This window comes from Medicago truncatula, chromosome 6 (genome assembly GCF_003473485.1).
Source record: "Medicago truncatula cultivar Jemalong A17 chromosome 6, MtrunA17r5.0-ANR, whole genome shotgun sequence".
Classification (NCBI taxonomy): Eukaryota; Viridiplantae; Streptophyta; class Magnoliopsida; order Fabales; family Fabaceae; genus Medicago; species Medicago truncatula.
Window position 1 is genome coordinate 8,173,838 of NC_053047.1, and position 18,011 is coordinate 8,191,848.

General features: G+C 31.8%; 3 protein-coding genes and 1 long non-coding RNA gene across 4 annotated transcripts; 1 reads left to right on the forward strand and 3 right to left on the reverse strand.

Moving 5' to 3' along the window:
• Positions 1-1,450: 1,450 nt before the first annotated feature.
• On the reverse strand, positions 1,451-2,425 carry LOC120576148 (uncharacterized). The gene is made up of 3 exons (XR_005642247.1): positions 2,163-2,425; positions 2,030-2,078; positions 1,451-1,745 (listed from the first exon to the last, which is right to left on the reverse strand). It is a non-coding gene; the product is annotated as an uncharacterized lncRNA (long non-coding RNA).
• A 102-nt stretch (positions 2,426-2,527) lies between these two features.
• Positions 2,528-4,128, reverse strand: LOC120575916 (zinc finger BED domain-containing protein RICESLEEPER 4-like). Its single transcript, XM_039826799.1, has 2 exons — positions 3,792-4,128; positions 2,528-3,258 (listed from the first exon to the last, which is right to left on the reverse strand). The coding sequence occupies exon 2, from the start codon at positions 3,254-3,256 to the stop codon at positions 2,555-2,557; it is 702 nt and encodes a 233-aa protein (XP_039682733.1). The 5' UTR covers positions 3,257-3,258; positions 3,792-4,128; the 3' UTR covers positions 2,528-2,554.
• Positions 4,129-10,092: 5,964 nt separating this feature from the next.
• On the forward strand, positions 10,093-11,975 carry LOC25495707 (plant UBX domain-containing protein 1). The gene is made up of 6 exons (XM_024785716.2): positions 10,093-10,174; positions 10,268-10,332; positions 10,729-10,837; positions 11,041-11,108; positions 11,526-11,655; positions 11,854-11,975. Exons 1-6 carry the CDS (start codon positions 10,093-10,095, stop codon positions 11,946-11,948), a joined length of 549 nt encoding a protein of 182 aa, XP_024641484.2. The 3' UTR covers positions 11,949-11,975.
• Positions 11,976-14,185: 2,210 nt separating this feature from the next.
• Positions 14,186-17,188, reverse strand: LOC25495708 (lysine histidine transporter 1). Its single transcript, XM_013595937.3, has 7 exons — positions 17,049-17,188; positions 15,679-16,062; positions 15,144-15,537; positions 14,723-14,831; positions 14,554-14,645; positions 14,395-14,463; positions 14,186-14,295 (listed from the first exon to the last, which is right to left on the reverse strand). The coding sequence occupies exons 1-7, from the start codon at positions 17,186-17,188 to the stop codon at positions 14,197-14,199; spliced, it is 1,287 nt and encodes a 428-aa protein (XP_013451391.1). The 3' UTR covers positions 14,186-14,196.
• Between the last annotated feature and the right edge of the window lie 823 nt (positions 17,189-18,011).

Sequence of the window (18,011 nt, forward strand, 5' to 3'; positions counted from 1 at the left end):
ACCGCATAAAATCTAGATTGTCTGGTTGGCAAAGCCGGTTCCTCTTCTTTGGTTGCCGTTTGACTCTTAATCAGGTATAACTCTTCCATAGAATCTCTGTTGATTAATTTTATTTTTATTTTTTTTTTGGGGGGGGGGGGGGAGTGAGGATCATAGGAAAATATATTGGGTAGGATGGAGGACTATTTGTTGCGAAAGGAGTATGGAGGTTTAGGAGTTAGACAGTTGAGTATGTTTAATGAGGCTCTGTTGGGTAAGTGATGTTGGCGTATGTTAGTTGATAGAGATGGTCTTTGGTATCGAGTGTTGGTGGCTAGATATGGTGAGGAGGACGGGAGGTTGGAGGATGAGGCCGGAGTGGTTCTTTATGGTGGAAGAAGGTTGTGAAGATTAGAGAAGGGGTAGGGGGGCGGTGAAGGTTGGTTTAGTGAGTGTGTGGTGCGTCGTGTGGGGGGTGGGAAATCAACGCTTTTTTGGCATGATCGGTGGTGTGGTGATGTTCCTTTTAGGGAGCGCTTTAGCAGGTTATATGGTTTAGCGTTACATCAATCAATAACGGTTAAAGATATGTTTTTACAAGGGTGGGGAGAAGGAGGTGAGGCTTGGCAGTGGCGTAGGCGGTTGTGGGTGTGGGAGGAGGATCTTTTAGAGGAGTCTAGGTTGTTACTTCATAATGTTTCTTTGCAGTCTCTTTCTTATGATGTGTGGCAGTGGTTACCGGATCCCTCAGAAGGTTACTTTGTTCGTTCTATGTATGTTATGCTCCGCATGTTACTTAGGATGTCGATTTAATTTGGCATAAACAGGTTCCCCTAAAGGTGTCAGTCTTTGCTTGGCGGTTGCTCCGTGATCGCCTTCCTACTAAATCTAACTTGGCATCTCGTGGTATAATTAATGTGGACGCTTCTATGTGTGTTTCGGGGTGTGGCCAGGTGGAGGATGCTCGTCATTTGTTTCTCTCATGTCCTTGCTTTGGGTCCTTGTGGTCTCTAGTGCGGTCGTGAATTGGTTTTGATGGTGTTGATCATCAAGAAATTTCTGATCATTTTATTCAGTTTACTCACTATACAGGTGTTATGAAATCAAGACGGTCTTTTCTTCAGCTTATTTGGCTTCTGACCGTTTGAACCATATGGAATGAAAGAAATTAGGGCTGGAAATGAGTCGAGTCGACCCGAACCTGTCTGAGCTCGGCTCGACTCGATAAGAATTGGTTCGGCTCGAAACTCGGCTCGAGTTCAACACGAACTATTTTTTCAGCTCGAGTTCAGCTCGTTTAAAGTTCACGAACAGTTCGGTTCGGCTCGTTAGGTTTAGTTCGTTTTCTCAACTCGTCCAAAAAAAATTATAAAAAAAAAGTTAATTTATAGATCTTTGATATTTTATATATTTTTTTTTATTTTTTTATTTTTTTTAAAAGTAAATATTGAAGTAAAATAAAAGTTCCCACAAGCATGCATAGAATAGACATAAATTATATAAAGTTAAAGGTTGTATAAATACGAAAAAAATTATCTGATACAAAAAATCCAACAAAACTCAATTAGTTGAGAACAGAATGCATAATATTCTTCTACTTCCAAACTCCAATTGCTCTCCCCTTAAAGACAAAATTGTATTCAGCTACATTTAACACAACCTTCAACTTAATCTTTACTCATTTAGAAAGAAACAAACTTCAAACATGATGCGAACTCTAAAGTAGCAACAATTCTGAACAACAAACGAGAAAGTGGATCAACATCCTGAAAAATGTCACATATCAATAAACAACTTAATAAAGGAAAAATCGTTTAATGGTAAAAGCATAATAATAAAAGGTCCTGGACTATGCTAAAAATCCTTATTCATGCCCGTAAATGTCATATCATAGTTGTGTTTAGACACAAAACCTTATGAAGATTTCATAAGCTTACTCAACATATATGCTATATTTCTAATTAGTGGCTTTTACCCAATACAAAAATGTTATCTTTGCCAACATATATCCACACTAGCTTCTTGTCAATTAAATGAAAAAGAAACGTACCTACTTAACATCAAGGGAATAATGTGATTTCTGTCGGAACATGCTCCACCTATTAATAAAAAATATCGATAAATTATCAACACTTTTTTTGAAAGATTAAACTATATATAACGATCAAGAGAAAATATATTACTTTAGGCTTGTTCCTATCAATAAAATATTACTTTAGGCTTGCTCCACCTATTAATAAAAATTACCATCTTGGACAAGCAAGTTTAGTATATGGGCACAACAGCGGACATGAAACAACTTTCCATCCAACACTAATTTTTGGTGCCTTGAAAGTAAAACTTTTAGCTCTTTCAAACATATATTATTGTAGTATGCATTATCCACAGACACACTAAATATTTTATTTTCAATGCCCCATTCTTTGATAGATTTGAAGATAGCATCAGCAATATCAACACCACGTCGAGGAGGAGGAACATGAACAAAACTAAGAACGCGCTTTTGCAAAACCCAATCAGCATCAATGAAATGGTCAGTTAGCACCATGTATTCTATCTTTTGATTTTGCGACTTCTATAAATCAGTGGTCAAGCAAATCTTATTAATTGTCCTCAAAGTTGACTTTAACTTCTTCCTTTCAGATTCATAGACAGCAACACAATCATTCTTCAATGTTTTTCGACTAATTTTCTCATATGAAAAATTAGAACATTTCATCATGAAAAGAAAACCTTCTTCCTCAACAATACTAAATGGATGTTCATGCATCATAACCCAATGTGCAGTGGCTTCTCTTTGTCTCTCATGATCATACTTAGCACTTGGATTCATCAGTAGTGGTCCGGAAAGCTTCTCATCAATCATGCTTTGTGCTGGCTTCAAGTTTAATTTTTGTTGTTGTGCTGCTAGCTTCTTGTAAATAAGACATACTTCCCTTAAATGTCTCTTCAAATGGCTAGTTGACCCACTCACAACAACAACATAAGTTCTTTTACAATGTAAACATTGCCATTTTTTGGTTCCATCCTTTAACTTCACTTCTTTGAAGTGATCCCAAATTGGAGAAGTTTTCTTTCTCTTAGCCTTTTGAATAACGCTGTTGTTCTCGACATTCTCTTCATTCCCAACTTCATTTGTCAGTGTTGCTTCATTTGTTAGTGGTTCTTCGTTTGTATTCGCATCTAAATCAATGATAGGATTCAACAAACATAAACACTCTTCTCCATTATTTTGGGGTGAACCTCCCAAGGATTCAATTGACGTACTAGCTGACATCTCTACAAAATGAAAACTTCATGATGTTATAAAATAGAAATTTATTTGTACAACAAAATACATAACAAATTAACCAAAAAAAAATTCTCAACAGTGCATCCATCAATGCTCCAAACAATGAACATTCCAAATAGAACCAAAACATTGATGCATTGAAATCGAAGTTACAACCTTTTCTGTCATCACAAAGTTCCAAAAAACATACAAATCCAATCCAGCAAAGACACTTAACTCCAAAAGTTTGTTTAAAGAAGCCTTTCTAAATTTTTAATCCTATCAATAAGTTAACCCATTTTGAAAAAAAAACATAAGAGTATATAGATTGAAAGAAAGGGAAAACTATCATTTTTTTTTCTATGTTAAACATTACAAGTCTACAGTTGGAATCCAAAACATAGATGAAAAAAGATACACTGCAATAATCTAATAACAGAGAATCCTTAAACAAATGAACACAAATTTTACTATAAATCACTCAAAAGTCAGTACAAGAACAAAGAAACAAATGATCACAAAATTGATCAGAAGCAAATACCTCTAGAGAAGAGGAGAAGAATGACCTTCTCTTTTGATTGAGCCTTGCCCCTTGCTGAACTTGTCTATGGCCGGAGCAGAAGAAGAAGAAAGGTTTAATGTTGGCGTGGAATTGAAAAATGGAATAATGAAGATACATGCAAAAATAAATGGAGATGGAGAAGAAGAAACGTTCCTACTTCCTAAGTGGAACGGATGGGTAAATGTTTTTTGGAGATACGTGACAACAATTGGTCACGGTTGCGGGGGTTTATGAATTGGTGTTCAATTCCAATTTCTATTGCTGGGAGTGATGCACGTAGCTGCTGCCATTTATTTTCCCTGTTGCCGTGATTGACAAAGGCTCCACTAATTCAATTCCAAATCCTTTCATTGTTGCTGTGCACTTATTCCCTTAATTGAAAGTAACCATCGTTGCCAGGTTCTTATTTACTTAGTTCCTATTAATTTATTTTGTTCTTTTGCTCATCTATTCCAATTATGATAAATAGCATGAATCATTGTTTATTTATTAGTTATACCATGTCTGAGTATATCTCTATAGAGTCCGGAATATGATGAACGTCGTACCAATGATACTCTGTTAAGTTGTATGTTTAGAAATTTTAACAGAAATTGTTTTTAAGTCTGAAAATTCTGATTTTTAACGATTAATATTTACAGCGAAAGTTGAAATAAAGCGATACCGGTTTCATATCGAAAGAGTGAAACCTGTATCTAACTATAGAAAATTTAGAAATTGGTTTTGAAATATAGCGAAAGCGTTTTCTTTAATTAATTTAGAAATTGCTAATTTTCAAACAAGCTATTTTAAACTTGTAGGCGTACACGCGAAAGCTGGCGTCTATGAGTTTAAAATACGGTAACGGGCGCGCGAAAGCTGACGGTACCTTTAAATTAAAATTTCTACTAATAACAACTTTTTGCACGTAAATTGATTAGTTTTCAAACGGTATTTTAAACTTGTAAGGCGTACACGCGAAAACTGTCGAATAGATTACAAAGTCGAAATTTGGTGTTGTACAAGTGAAAGCTGACGACCCCTTTAAATTAATTCTTTTTACGCGCGAAAATATTGTCCCGTTAGAATATTAAAATATAACTTAACAAGTACTTATGGTCGACGGGAATTATATTCCGGTCTCTTGTCATTAGAATTAATTTAAAACAAGTTATTTTCCCAATTTTGCAACCAAACTAATTTGCATCGCCTTAGATAAACAACGTGACAATAGATAACGGTACTTGACATTGATCTATGTGGGATTCAACATCTTTTATACTAAAATCGATATTTCCGTGCACTTGCGGACCTATCAACACTCTCATCTTATAACATGGAGTACAATGTCATTTATAAATACCAAATACACTCTACAACGGTTTACCGAAACAAAACATGAGAATAAAATCACAATGTTTTCACAAAAAAAAAAGCAAATAACGCAGCAGAAACATTTAATGAAGGAATAATTCCAGTTGTGAGATTGAGCTTCATCACGATGAATGTGAACATTACCGTCAAAACGAGACTCACGAATATAGCCATAACCGTGACATTTTGGTGCCACATAGGAACTGATTTTCCTTCAAACCCTTTTTTAATAGAAACCTCCTCCTGCTGTTCATCGTTCGACACCGACAAAACCATAGAGGTGTCGTGACTCTCGACGTCGCTGTAAACGGCACATTGATAGAGTTTTTAAGACATTATTTCTTTGACGATGACGATTTGATGGCATGTAAAAGAGTTGTTTTGTGTTCTTGACTTATAGTATTACGTGTGTGTGTGTGACACACGGATGAAAAATAGATGAATTACACATGACGAACTATGCGACGTCATTTACGATGTACATTGCACATGATCACGAATTAATGTTATGTTAATTACGATCAACGACAGACCACATACTACATGACGTGCACATGACACAGAGAAAATACCAACGAGTTTTCCATCGAAAATTTTAGGGACTACTCTCATATTGCAACCATGCAAATTTATCTACTAAAATTGTAATTTTTGTCATTACATTTTCCCTCGGCCAACAGATAGGAAAAGCTACAAGAACATCACTGCCAAAATACATCTAAAGTTGTTGACGAGTTGACTAACGACCATGAACAGTAATTCAAACAATAACTAACAATATCATGTACAACAACAGTAACATTAACCAACAATGTACATAATACATTCTATAAATATATCTTTTTCTTCAATAATCATCACACCATTCTAAGATAACTTATAATACCACCAAAACGGTCAAGTGTTTTCTGATCTGCATCACTCTACTTGTAATTATTTTCCTCCTTATTAATATTATCAATATCAAAGAAATAGGAGTATGTTACATAGAAATTATTATAGGTAGCATTTTTATCATTTTTAGGCTTTGCATGAATCATTACCATTTGTTTTGATAGAGAGATAGAGTAGAGCAATGATTGCTCTCTTGTAATTCTTTCTCACTTGTGGTATTACGTATACCACAATATTATGCCTAATATTTGGGAAGTTTTTTATTTAATCCATACGGAGTACTATATAAGGTATAGTATATTGTATTCAATTTATCTTTCTCACGAAGTCACATGGTTGATTCTCACCACTACTAAGGCTCACAATTTGATTTTCACATATGCAAATAATTTCAATAAAAACTATAAATATCCATAAGAACATAATTTCATATTGAAAAAAATTAATTCCAAACAACAGTACGAGAAAGTAAGAAAGTAAAGAAAAACACATGTGTGCGTGTTTGCAAAGGTGAACACCTAACGATTTGTTACAATCGATGAACAAATTATTTGGTTTAGAGAAATACATTTTTTTTTTTAAAGTTTGTTATGATTCAGAACCATAAAACCAATACACCTAACAATTATAACAGTTCAATTTGGGTTTTTGGACTACAATATCGTTTATAAAATACTAATAAACTCCACATCAAATATATATATATATATAATTTAAAGCTTTCAAATTAAAAATACACAATTTCTAAGATTTAATTTCTACTTTTGGTTTCTTATCTTCTGCCCTAAGTGCACAAGTTAACATTTTCCTATATATATATATATATAATACATACTATACTAACATATTATTATTAGATTCGTATTTGTTAAGACAAATATGCCTAATATTTTGGAAGTTTTTTTAATATATACAGAGTATTGTAATAAAAGTATATAGTTGATATTGTGAATGTGTGATTAACCATATGCATAAGTTATAGCTCATTGCATTCAATTTATTTTTCTCCAAAATTTATTCTCAGATATATAAAATCCAACACAAGGATTTTAGTACCTGAGTGTGGAATTTGTCTTATGGTTGTTAACAAAAACCATCAAAGCGAACCGTTGAAATTAACCGTGTCTAAAACTTTGCAAACTTAAATAAACCAATTCAGTTTGATTCATGATTTGTCAATGCAGTTCAATTAAGATTTTTTTTTTTTTTTTAAAATTGTTCAAATATTCAATGTTTTTTTATATTTTTTTCAACATTAATAATATAAGCTTCGTAAAAAAAAGGGATAATTAATTATAAAATTATAGTATCAAAATGGTACAATTCAATCCTGAAAAATTATTTGGTTTAGAGAAATACAACTTTTTAAAAAAAGTTTGTTATGATTCAAAACCATAAAACCGATGTAACTATAAAATTATAATATCAAATTGGAACAATCGCTTTAGAAAAAATTATTTGTTGTAGAGAAATACAATTTTTTTAAAATAGTGTTATGATTCAGAACCATAAAACCGATTGACCTAACGATTATAACAATTCGACTTGGGTTTTTATCCTTAACCAAATCAAGAACACTCCGATTTTAGAATATGGAGTACAATATTGTATATAAATACCAATACACTCCACATCGGCTTACAAAAGCAAAAGAAAATAATAAAATCTCAATATCTTCATAAAACAAAATCCTAACAACCCAGCAAAAACATTCAACGAATGAATAATCCCAGTTGTGAGATTCAGATTCATCATGATGAATGTGAACATCATCGACCAACATGAGACTCACGAATATAGGCCTAACCATAACATTTTTCTGCCATATAGGAATTGATTTTTCCTTCAAACACTTTTTCCACATAAATCTCCTCTAATTGTTCATCGTTCGACACCGGCACAACAATAGAGGTGTCGTGGCTCCTGATGCCGCCGTAAACGGCACGTCGATGGAGTTTTGAAGACATTATTCGATGATAATTTGATGGCATGAGAAAGAGTTGGTTTGTGTTCTTGACTTGTGGTAATATATATATATACACACACTAGCGACACATGGATAGAAAACTGATGAATTAAACATAGCGAACCGTGCGACGTCGCCTACGATGTACATTACACATGTCCGGGAATTAAAATTATGTTCATTGCGACCAATGACAGACCACATACTACATGACGTGCACACAACACGGACACAATATGCATAACAAAACACCAACGAATTTTCCACCGAAAATTCTTGGGACTACTCTCATATTGCAACCATGCAAATTTATCTACTAAAATTGTAATTTTTGTCATTACATTTTCCTTCATTAACCAACGGATAGGAGAAGCAAAAGTAGCAACAACTACAAGAACATCACTGTCAAAACACATCTAAAGTTGTTGTCCAGTTTACCAACGACCATGAACGGTAACCCAAACAGTAACAAAACGGTAACATTATCACGTACAACCATCTTAAAAGATGGAGTATAATGTCTTTTATAAATACGAATAAACTCTACAATGGCTTACCAAAACAAAAATAAGAGAATAAAATTTCAATGTTTACTCGATAAAATTCATCATCTTCATTTTATAAAGTGAAGTATACAATGATTTGTCTAACCTCCAAAAAGAGTACACATTTTTATAATATTAAAAAATTGTTAATTTTTTTAAGATTTATTAAAAATAAGTAATAATATACTTTTGAATTTGATAGGATCGTATTAGATGCACTTGATGTACAATATATATAACTCTAGTCATATCTGATTCTAATTGACTCCATAGACCCTAATAAAATAAAACAACGCTTAATATTATTTTATCAGCTTTGAAATAAATATATATTAATCAAAATTTGCAAAATAATTTAAATAAAATAAAATTGATTAGCTTAATTAGAGATTTTCCTTCCATTGCGGTCTTATCCTACTAGAATAATCAGTCTTTACAATTGGCATGCAGAGAATACTAGATTTAAAAAAAGAAAAAATTGACATTTATATTTTACATCCAAAGAAGTTTCAATCATAACAAACAATTCAAATGACAATCCAAATTAATTCAATGTATTTGATTGTGGGCTTCAAATGCATCGAGCAATTTTACTATAGTGTACTAAGTTACATTTGAATGAGATGATAAAGATCATTTTCAGTTTTATTATAGGTCATAGTATGTGTTCAAAGGTGCAAGTTTGAATTCAATCATGAGAATGCGACAATATTAAATCTTTTTAGGGAGAGTTGTCATTCATTTTGGTCCTAGCCATATCAAGTAATTAGTCTTTACACAAGTATAACCAATTCATACAAAAAAAATCCACTAAAACGTCGATATCAATTCTTGCATCATTGACCTTTAATAAAATCAACATTCAATCGTCCATAATTCCTAACTCAACCAGTAAAAATGTCGAAGTTATTAAGTTATACCCATGGTTGAAGTTCCAACCGCGACTCCTCCACTTATACATGTCAGTTTCCATTTAATCTATTAAAAAAATTAAACATTAGCTCCATTGTTCAAGTATAAATATCATTTTGTAAAAAAAAATCAAATATCTGCAAAGACATTTATGATTCGATATTATGTAAAAATTTTTTTTGCAACGCTTGACTAAGATTCGCAAAGATTTACAAAGATAAATCATAAAAGTAATAAATATTTTACAAAATTATATAAGAAGTATATAAATATATAGGTCAGTAGACTACTGAATGTTGTGTTCATCATTCATTAGTGAAATCATTACTCACAGTATAATTCTCTGATATTAGTTGATTTCTCTTCTTTTCTTCTAATAACATCGTAAAGGACAAGGTTTTTCCATCATCCATAATATTATTTTCATTCACTTAAAATATTTAGATTTTTGAGGGAAAAAAATTCACTTTGATTCTTCTACAATTTGTTTTTGTTTTCTAATTTATCATCTAGGTTTGGTTTATATTTTCTTTTTGTTTCTTCATTATATGTTTCTTTTCTAATTTGTTTTTGACTGATTTTGTTGAAGTTTTTATTTTATGTTAAAGAGATGAATGAAAGATTTGTACAAGAGTTGAGTGTTCTTGAAAAATTGTCACTTTCTCCATCACCAAATGTTGCACCAAACAAAGGTAATAACAATTTATAGCTTTAAGATTGTTCATTTAGAATTTCAAGTGTTGATGTTTGTATATATAACTCAGTGTATGATTCTCTGATTGTAGATGTTGATCCCTCTTTTTTTCCTCAAATATCCAAAAGGAGAAGAGTCACTAATGTTCATTCCATGGTATTCTCATTCACCTTAAGATCTCTTCTTTCTTCTATTTTATATTTTGATTCTTTTATGATTATTTTTCTTTTGTTTTCTGGTTTGATCATTATTTTATTTTATTCACCCTTAAGTTGAATAAGTGAAGAATTTGGGGTTTGAATCTCATCCCCGACATACTGCAACGTTTCTGTCAATTGAGCTATGCTTACGAGAACTCTGGTCTGATCATTCTAAAGGGCTCACTTCTTGAACTTGAATTAATATATATAGAGCTTGGTATATCACTTTACATCCAAATCTCATTACAGTGGGAAAAAAAGGTGTTAAAGTAGTTCTTGAAAGATAGGAAAAAAAGTGTCAAACTCAACGATTAACCCTAATGTTTTTTCATTATCATTTTTATGACAACAGGCAACAACTGAAAGTATGAATGAAAAATTTGGACAAGAAGAGGAGACTGATGATTACTATGAGTTTACTGCAGAAGATTATTACAAACTGTTAGCTACCAAAAAGGAAGGTAACATTGATCATTCAAACTCAAACCAAGGTGTAGCACATATTCACAACTTTTAAATATTGGTCCCCGATGGTGGTTCTTGGAACGGATACCAAGTTTTTAAAAATAAAATAATAATAACTTTGTATTTCTCTAATTAATAAAAAAAAACTGATTATCTGAAAATGTCTCATTCATTTGTTATTTAAATGTATTATGTGCAGATAAATTCTTGAAAACTAAAAAACTTAGAGAAGCAGAAGTGGCAGCTCGCAGGTCAAGAATAACCAAGGTAATTAATTTTTCACAAATACTAAAGGCCAGTTTGTTACGAATTATAAAAATATATATGATGATATTTAAAATATTGAGTTGAATTTTCAGATTTTTCTAAGAAATAGAAAATGTTGTGTTTATTTACCATAATGAAAATCACTTTTTCAAAAAAGTCAATCATCTAAAAAGATTTTCTGAAAAAGCGACTCAAGACAACTTGTCATTTGAAATATTTTTTTAGATTCTTTTTTATTCTCATTTTTTGAAATTCTATAACAAATTAAATAGAAGATTTTTTTTTAAGTGATTATTTTATTTTTAAAAAGTGATTTTTTTTCAAGAAAATATGTTGTGGCAAACATGCTCTAAAATAAATTAGATCATTAAGTACCCAACTTTTTATCTTTCTATTTGGTTTGATCTTATTTTTCAGGCTGTAATTAGAGTTCGTTTCCCTGATAATCATATATTGGAAGCTACCTTTCATCCATCAGATACCATCAAGAGTTTAATTGATCTCATCGATAAAGAGATTGCCCAACCAGATAAGCCATTTTATTTGTGTAAGTGTTTGAAAGAGCTTATAAAAAGCACTTTTGATATGTTGGTCCGTTGTTTTCAATAAATTTTCCGACTTAGTTTATGAAAACAACTTATGCAAGTTTATAATGAAAGCAAAACTTGAGAACGCAAATAGTTTTTCAACATGCAAATCCAAACACAATTGAACTTAATGAATTACATCTTTTCTTTTAATGTAGATACTACTCCACCTAAGAAGCTGATCAAAGACTTCTCCCAAGATTTTTATACTGCTGGATTTTCTCCTGGTGCCATTGTGTACTTATCATATTGATCAAAATCTCTTTGATTTTACAATGTGATATATATATATACTGCTGGATTTTCTCCTAGTGCCAATAGAATATCACATGACACCTTGAGTCAATCCTTATTAAATAATCATCGTCTTCATATATAACAATTATATGAATCATGGTTTACAAGTTAAGTTGGTGTTTAGGCTAGGTCTGTGTATTAATTATAGACTGCAAACTTGTTCAAAAAATTATGGACTGCAAAGATCATGCTTATAGATAATGGCAAAATCTGTATCCTTTGAGAAGTTGCAATGAATGATAAACACATCCTTTAATTAGTTAAACTTTAGTTCCATTTCCAGGACCCAATTCAGTTTAGATATTTGCAAAATCATCAATGGATCGTAGTTCCATTCCCAGGACACATCCTTTGCGACCAATGACTACATTAGATTTTAAGTAAAAAAATAAAAACTACATTAGATTTCAAATATAAAATATATATTTGAGTAATTTTAATTGTCAAAAGAAACCATGACGGAACAACCTTTAGGGGGCGTTTGTTTCACCTATACAAATTAAATTCCGAATCTAAGATGGGAATAATTTATTCCCATGTTTGATACACATGCACACATAAAAGTCTCTATGCAAGGAGAGTGCACGGAACGAAAGAGACTGGTTCAAACGAACCACAACGTCTCTCTGCACGTTCCCACAATAAACCCCCTGGCGGTTACACTTTCCACAATTTCGTAACCGCCAGAGTCAGGTGTGCCATTACAACAGCTCTGCAGCCCTCCACCTCTATATATAGGGGACTCAATGCAGTCCCCAAGGCAGAATCTATCTTTTCCTCTTAACCCTCACTCTCTCCGATCTCTACTTACTTGAGCGTCGGAGTGCCTGCAGGTAGACACCCCCCATCCGCTCCAAGAAACACTTTGGCGCATTTCACCACCACTTAAACCACCACATTCAAAGCACCGACAATCACCTTCTGATCAGGTATTTACACCATTTTCTTAAAATACCCAAACACTTTTGTCAAACTTTTCTAGGAATAAAATTTCCACTGATATAATCCCGGGAAAGTTAATCCTGCAAATACATTTTGATTCCATGAAACAAACGTTTCCTTAGCAATTTTTCTGCTAAAGAATTAGAGTATTAAAACACATTAAGGCCCTTATTGTGGAGGAGCGTAGCCACGGCACAATATTATAATTTCAAAACCCTTAGTAAATACCACTACAAAATAAAAGGGTACATTTAAGGATTATGAAGGTTGCTTGATAATTGATATGTTTATGCCACCTAAATCCCAGTGCCACAAGCATTTTTCTAAGAAATTGGAGAAAGAGATATACAAAATTAAAATCATTAAAATACGACGCTTGTAGAAAAAGCGAAGCAAGCTAATCGATGAGCAAATTTGCCTCGGAAGTATACTTTAATCTTATATCTGATATCTAGAACCCTAGATACGCCGACTATGACGCAACAAAGGAAACTTCAAAAAAACAACATTAGAGCTGTAACTAGGTTAAGGCTCTTTCGATCATTGAAGTCATCGGTAGCTCAAATCGTCGTCAAAATAATATAGTGGTGTAGCTGATGTTCAATGCTAACCAATTAAAGCTATAATCTATTCTATTAGTGCATGACAAAACTACATATTTGACGTACTTGATTTGCAGAATTGATCTCAATTATTCCTAACTGGTATGGATTTATGTTACTCAACTATTTCGACCTAACCCTATTTTGGAGGTTTAACCAAATCCTGCATTATAGGTTCCTTGAAGATTTACACTTTGCTTCCATTCTAAGCAATGAAAGGAATTTTCATGTGGTGTTCTGCAACATAAGTTCTGGGTCTCTGGATACAAGGATTTCACCACCTATATAATGTCATGGTCTCATTCTATGAACATCTTCAACAAAATTACAAAACCTAGCTCATATATATAATGTATCTGTAGCTTAATTTCTCATATATATATTTTTTTAATACTTTCTAATTTTGTACTTCAATCAAGCATCTATTATAGATGCTACAGCACCAAATTCACTTAAAACACTTAAGTTGGAAAAATAATCATTGAATCTATCACACACAAAATAGAAGCAATTTCCTTCATTGAATAGAAACTCAGTTATGTGCATTGAAATTGGAAAATAGATAGTTCATTGCCAGAAAATAGAGAAAAGCATAGAGAAAATAGATATCATCATTGTCAAGGGAAGTTGCAACTTGGTTATGATAACAAAGTTAGGTGATCAAGAGTAAAACTGGTAGGTCTTGGCTTCAAGTATAATACTCCTCAATGCTCCAATGGGTGCTAAAATCATTATGCATACCCCAAGAACAATACATATCTGTAATATATGGAGCAAATATTAAACATGTGCTTATAACATTAATAAATTATTCAAGAACTTAAAGAAAAAAAAAATACAATAATTAAAGATACCTACCCAATTAATCCACCAAGATAAGCTGAATCTTTTTGGTTTGTAGAGTTTAAGCCACATGATACATGGAAGCTGAAAATTTAATAGAATGAAAAGTTAAGCAAGATTATGATTATCCTAAGAAAATTTAGTAATTATATTTACAATTTTCTCATGGCTTACAAAATATGTTGTTGGCGCAAAAGCAAATCCTCCAAAAAATCCTAAGAGGCCACCGAAAAATGGGAAGGTAATGGCAATGAACATTGTTAATGCTGAAAGAAAAAAACAATGCAAATATTAATATTTGTCGTTAAAAAATCAAAGTTGTACACTACTTTATTTCACTTACCCACGTATACATTACGCACAATAAAACGAAGCATTTTACTTGATTTGAAATTCAGTTTCTCCACCAACCACTTATTTTCAATCAAGTCAAACACTGGCATTGCAAAAACCTACACCAACAATCAAAATATCAAATTATTTAATTACTTTGTTATCATTAAAAAAAAAAATATATACAAACTGCAAATTTTTAAATGATCTATAAAATTAACTTCTTCTTTTTATGAAATTAATTATGAAAACATATTTTCAAGACTAAATTGCCGTTCCCAAAAGAAATGAGATCGATACATTTAAATTTTAAGAATTACTTTGAAATTTCGTTAAATTTGATCATGACCTTATGATCCCATCTTAAAAATTTATAGACTAAATGAAAATAATGGTTAACTGAAAAGTTTCATAAAAGAATTAAATTTTACCTGGTAGCTTCCAATCACATGCAAAACCACAAAAAAGTTAGCCATTGCAATAAGCCAAGCTGGGTTTTCCAAAGACACGAGGATATTATCCTTAACCCCATTGCCAAATATCCAATAACCGATAAGAGCAACAGGAAAGTAGCACAAAGCAACAACAATGTATGCAACAATAACTCCTTTCCACATTGGACCCTTAGATGGTTTCTCAGGTGTAGACGGAATTGTTGCTTGGATCTCCAGCACCACGTTGTGTCCGGCAAAGGCAAATGCAACAGAGCCAAGTGCATTAAAGAAATTAAAGACAGATCCTGCAGTAGTTGTAGCTTTGCTACTATATTGTACATTTTCTAGTACTCCCTTGTGTATACTACCAGCCCAAGCAATTGTAGAGTAACTGAAACACAAACATAAAAGATTTAAATTAGCTTGTTTCATTCCACAAGTTACTTATAAAGAGTGATGAAAATAAAATGAAATCCAAAATACAAATTTGAGCCTAAAAAGTAATATAGAGAATAAAAAGATGTCGATATACCTCATGGACATGACGGCTGCCACCAAAGATACACCGGAAATGGAGTTCAAGTTTGGTAGATGAGACAATACAAAATGAGCAGAGGCAAAGATCATAATGAAAAAGCTCAATTTGATTGGTTTGCAACTTGGACAGACTGTATTGTGAAATTTTTGCAATGATGCACCTCCGGTGACCATGTAGACAATGTCCGACCCGACCTGTACCACAAGTTGTTGAGGCATCACAATCCACAACCCTAACTTTTCACCAAAAGCATGTTGCCCTAATTCATTATATGTATCAAGACGTTTTCCTGGAACCATCTCATGCATCTCAACCATTTGCCACAAGGTGTACAGTGTGATGATCCATGAAAGAACAAGTATAGCCAATCCTGGACCCCTGATTAGAGTAAAACAAATATTGATTCATTAAATCCTTCACAAAATGAAAATAAATTTAAGCCCTACATAGAATTTGCAACTTATACCATTCATTTTAGTGAAACCTTTATCAACTACACTATATTGGTAAAAAATATACAGTCAAATTATACTATAGTCAAGTACAAACTAAAAAAAAATAAAATATATTACATTATGTTTTTTTAATAAAAAAATCCAATTCGCTTGGTTTTAAGTAATACTATATTTACTCCACCCAAAAAATAAAATAATACTCCCTCCGTTTCTTTTTAAGTGACGTTTTAGAATTTTAACACAAAAATAACGAAGTGTATTTTTGCACACTTTTTTTCTATTATACCCTCATTTTAATCCACTAATAATTTCCTATTTTTTTGCACACATTTTATCTTTCCAATAAATTTAATATGTAACAAACCATTGTTGGTTACTACTCTCTTTCTCCAACAAATTCCTATTTTTTTGCGCACTTTATCTCTCATAACAAACAATTTTCAATTTTCTAAATATTATACATATCTCTTAAAATTTTTAACAAGTACTACTCATGTTATTCATAGAATTTTAACTCTTCATGGAACTATTATCACAGGTAACAAAATTTTGTTTAAATTTGAAGATAACAAGAAACAAATTTTGTTTAAAAAAACAAACTTTAGTTTTTCAAATATATAACATTAATTAGTTTTATTGAAAAATATTAGAATAATTGACAAAGTGTATAATTGATAAATCATACCCTCAAAATATCAAAACAACATTTAAATAGGAACGAAAAATTCACCCTAAGACACTTAAAAAGGAACGGAGGGAGTACTATATTTCAAAAAGTAATACTATATTTCTTTCAAAAAAAATTAATACTATATTTTCCTTTAAAAAAAGTAATATAACAAAACTAATTTGTTTCTCTTTATTTTACAGAATATTTAATGGTAAGTGTAATTAGGGTTTGAAATATACCATCCAAGAGCTGCCATGGCAAAGGGGAGACCAAGAACACCAGCTCCAACCATGGCAGTGACATTGTGGAAAGTCGAGTACCACCATTTTGCATTCCTTCCAGAATTACTTGGAAGTTGAACTTCCTTTTGTTTCTCCATGTCTGCTTTTCCTTCAACCTATTTGAAAGAGAACAATAAATTAATGGAGTTGTTTTTCACACATATATATAATTAATTAATTAAAAAAGAGTTGCACTATCTTAACTTAATTAAAAAAATTAATTTGAATTTAATTTTCTAGTAACTTTTTTTTAGGCCTAATTGTTTCAACCTATGTAGAAGATAAAAGACATATAACTAGTTTGATCTTGTTATAGAAATATCCTCGTAGTAGTTATGAAATAAACCCTAGGTTTCTCTCAATCCTTTTAACTAGCTATACATGCATGAATTAAACTAAAACTACCTTTTATTCATAACTAAAGCACAATATGTCAAATCCGAAGCTATGTAGTTTGACTTTAATTTGAATTATTCTATTGAATCCGAAGCTTCTATATACGATATACGATATACACAACTTCATCAAATTCAAAATTTCCTAACCACATGTATATATGCCTATTTTGATTATTGCTCTCATCGTATAGGATTATCATTCTCTTTTTTGTTTTGAATACTATGAAATATGGACGTGGACAAGACACAGACACTTCGACACTACTATATTAATTTAAAAAAATTACATAATTAAGTGTAATTATAAGTGTCGGTGTCGTGTGGTATCGAACATCACGCCTAATTCGAGAAGTGTCGTGCTTCATAGATTGCAATATATGATTACTTATACCTTTGAAAAATTGATAATTATAAGCAATATGAACAAAATAATAACCTCTACACAAAAAGAACGATATAATAATAAATAATAGCTAAACATAAAATAGGTTTGAAACAAAGACACTTACGCTTTGGCGGTAAG